This window comes from Chiloscyllium plagiosum, chromosome 37 (genome assembly GCF_004010195.1).
Source record: "Chiloscyllium plagiosum isolate BGI_BamShark_2017 chromosome 37, ASM401019v2, whole genome shotgun sequence".
Lineage (NCBI taxonomy): Eukaryota > Metazoa > Chordata > Chondrichthyes > Orectolobiformes > Hemiscylliidae > Chiloscyllium > Chiloscyllium plagiosum.
The window spans coordinates 24,286,279-24,289,447 of record NC_057746.1 but is presented as its reverse complement, the minus strand read 5'-3'; the positions used below and the strand labels follow the sequence as shown (position 1 = coordinate 24,289,447).

Below are 3,169 nucleotides of genomic sequence, written 5' to 3'. Positions count from 1 at the left end.
TGGGGAAAGACCACCGTGTAAAGTCTGCCTGCCTAACGAAGAACAGGGGGCCCACGCAGTCATTTGGGCTCTGCTGACGCCTCAGCTAATCATATGGGCATATGATTGAAAAATGTACAGACCTGTATAAAAATGATAAACTCTGATCTCTGTATGCACATGTTTACATATGTAGGGCATGGCCAACTGTACAGACCATCAAATTATTTTATGAATAAAGTATATTTTTGAAATTAAAAAAAAGTGTCTTTCTCTCCCCGGTGCTCTGGTATTTCCTTGTACAATAAACTCTGTCACTGAACCCCAAATCTCTGACTCTGAGCCTGGGGATTTTCCCCACAACAACCTCTAATTTGATCTTTCCAACTACTTCTCCCATTTCTGTTCTTGAAGCTTGTCACATTACTAACCATTTCTAGTTCTGATGTAGGCACTATGAGTTGGAACGGTAATCCCACCTTTGGTACAGATACTGCTGGACTTTTCAGTTTACGTCAAATGAAAGCATGATTGAAAAGGTCCTAAAATTGAGACAATTTGAGAATTATTCTAATTCAGCTTCTGTGCGAGTCTCAATATGTGAATCTGAATACACAATGCTTGATTGGTCGTACACTCTACTGTATTGCTGGAAAATGACACATTTTGTCAGAGTTTTTCATAGGAACAGGTGAAGGCCATTCCGTCCACTGAGCCTACCCCACCATTCAATTCAATTGAATCCCTCAGTATCTTTTATTCAACCTATCTCCTTTATGGAAAAGCGCAGCAGGTCAGGCAGCATCCAAGGTCTCCTGTTCCCTGGATGCTGCCTGACCTGCTGCGCTTTTCCAGCAACACATTTTCAGCTCTGATCTCCAGCATCTGCAGTCCTCACTTTCTATCTCCTTTATGGTGCTGGTAATCAGAAAGCTATCAATCTCTTTCTTAAACACACTCAAAAACTGATCAGCCACTGCCCTCTGAGGTAGGGGAATTTCTAAGGTTCACCATCCTCTGAGTAAAACAAAACTTCTCATCTTTACCTAAGTGGCATCCCTCTTATTTTTAAACTGTGGACTCCCCAACATGTTACCTGCATCTACCCTGTTTCTTACTTCAAATATTTTATGGATTTCATGAGATTACCATTCCTTCTTCAAAGCTATGGAGAATACAGGTTCGGTTTGTCCAATCTCCCTTCATAGGACAGGCCCACCACCCCAGGAACAAGCCTGATGAACCTTTATTGCACTCCCTATATGGCAATAATATTCTTCAGAGGTAAAGAGACCAAAACTGCACGCAGTACTCCAAGTGTGGTGTGATTGAGATCTTATATAATTAAAGCAAGACTTTACTCCTCCTGTGCTCCAATCATCTTGCATTAAAGATGAAGATGCCATCTGCATTCCTAAATGCTTGCTGGACCCTCATACTAACCTGTCAAAGAGGACACCTTGGCCCTTTTATACATCTGCAATTTCCGACCTCTCACCATTTGTGAACTACTCCTTGCATTTGTTCTTCTTGCTGAAATGGATAAATTCACATTTTTCCCCACCATATTCTTTCTGCCATGGTCTTGCATGGTGGCTCAATTCCACCACTGGGTGGTGTCTGTGTGGAGTTTGCACATTCTCTCTGTGTGTTTCCTCCCATAGTCAGAAGGCGTGCGAGCCATGCTAAATTACCCATAGTGTGCAGGCAAAGTGGGTTAGCCATGGGAAATATAGGGTTCATAGAATCACCACAGTGTGGAAACAGGCCATTTGGCCCAACAAGTCCATACTGACTCTCCAGAGTAATCCACCCAGACCCATTCCCCTACCCTATTACTTGACATTTCCCCTGATTAATGCACCTAACCAACACATCCCTGAACACTATGGACAATCAGAACACCTGGATGAAACCCACATAGAGACAAGGAGAATGTGCAAACTCCACACAATCACCCAAAGCTGGAATTGAACCTGGGTGCTGTGAGGCAGCAGTGCTAACCACTCAGCCTCCCTGCTCTTGGAGGAAGGATCTGGGCGGAATGCTCTTCAGAGGGTGTGGACCAGTTGGGCTGAATGGCCTGTTTCCACACTGTTGGGGTTTTTTTTTTATACTTACCCCGTCCAAATCCTCTCGAACACACATTACATCTTCCTCACAAGACTCAGCATGAGTACTCACTGTGGGAGCATCGTACGAAAATTGGTGTTGCCCCTGAATTGGCATTCTTGTGGACAGTCCTGATGCGTGCAAGCTGCAAGCCTTCGACAAAACGCGTCTTTCTTTCACTATGCACGGTGTATTGATATTAGCTTCTTAAAATGAGCCCCTGAAAACCATTTTTTTTTAAAAAAAACACAGCGTCCCAAAAGCTCAAAGGTGAGGCTTCGGAAAACACACACATTGAACTTTAACATTTACGACCTTGAGTTACTGAGCTAAGGAAGGCGCCTCGCCAGGGATAATCCTTCTGAAGCAACCGGAAGAAAGGCATCAGCCTTAAATTGCCTCCAAAACCCGGGGACGGTCCGGGAAGCAAGGGATGGCTACTAACTTGGAGGTAGATTTGTCTTGTCCAGTTTGCCTGGAGGTCTACCGAGACCCGGTGCTGCTGAGGTGCGGGCACAACTTCTGCAAAGACTGCATCGAGAGGTACATCGGGGAGTCTGGGGGGGCACTGAGCTGTCCCCTCTGCCGAGCGGAGTTCGACCGGGACTCGTTCTACTGCAACCGGCAGCTGGCCAACGTGATAGCCGGAGTGTTGGGCCTGCGGCTCAGCGGCGGGGGGCAGGAGGGCAGCCTGCACTGTGAGGAACATGGGAAAGCCCTGGAGCTCTTCTGCCGGGACGACAAGCGGCTCGTCTGCTTGGTCTGTGCACTCTGCCAGGATCACAAGGGCCACGACTGCGTCCTGAAAGACGAAGCGTATAAGGAGTGCAAGGTAACACCAGGCAGCGCCGGTCCTTTAACCAATCTGGGTACACCACATTGTACACACCAGCTTGTTCCTCACCTCCTGGTGGGGTGGTGGTGTCTAGAGTGTGTGTGTGTGTGAGTGAGTGAGTTTGTGTGTGAGTGAGTTTGTGTGTGAGTGTGTTTGTGTGTGAGTGTGTTTGTGTGTGTGTGAGTTTGTGTGTGTGAGTTTGTGTGTGTGAGTTTGTGTGTGTGAGTTTGTGTGTGTGTTTGT

At 46.5% G+C, this 3,169-nt stretch overlaps 1 protein-coding gene across 1 annotated transcript in view; it reads left to right on the top strand.

Moving 5' to 3' along the window:
* The first annotated feature begins 2,233 nt into the window (after positions 1 to 2,233).
* The window catches only part of LOC122541524, a 72,676-nt gene continuing 71,740 nt past the window's right edge, over positions 2,234 to 3,169 (top strand). Inside the window, exon 1 of the mRNA XM_043678350.1 lies at positions 2,234 to 2,923. Coding sequence (XP_043534285.1) covers positions 2,525 to 2,923 — 399 coding nt within the window. The 5' untranslated portion in view covers positions 2,234 to 2,524. The remainder of the gene's footprint in view (positions 2,924 to 3,169) is intronic.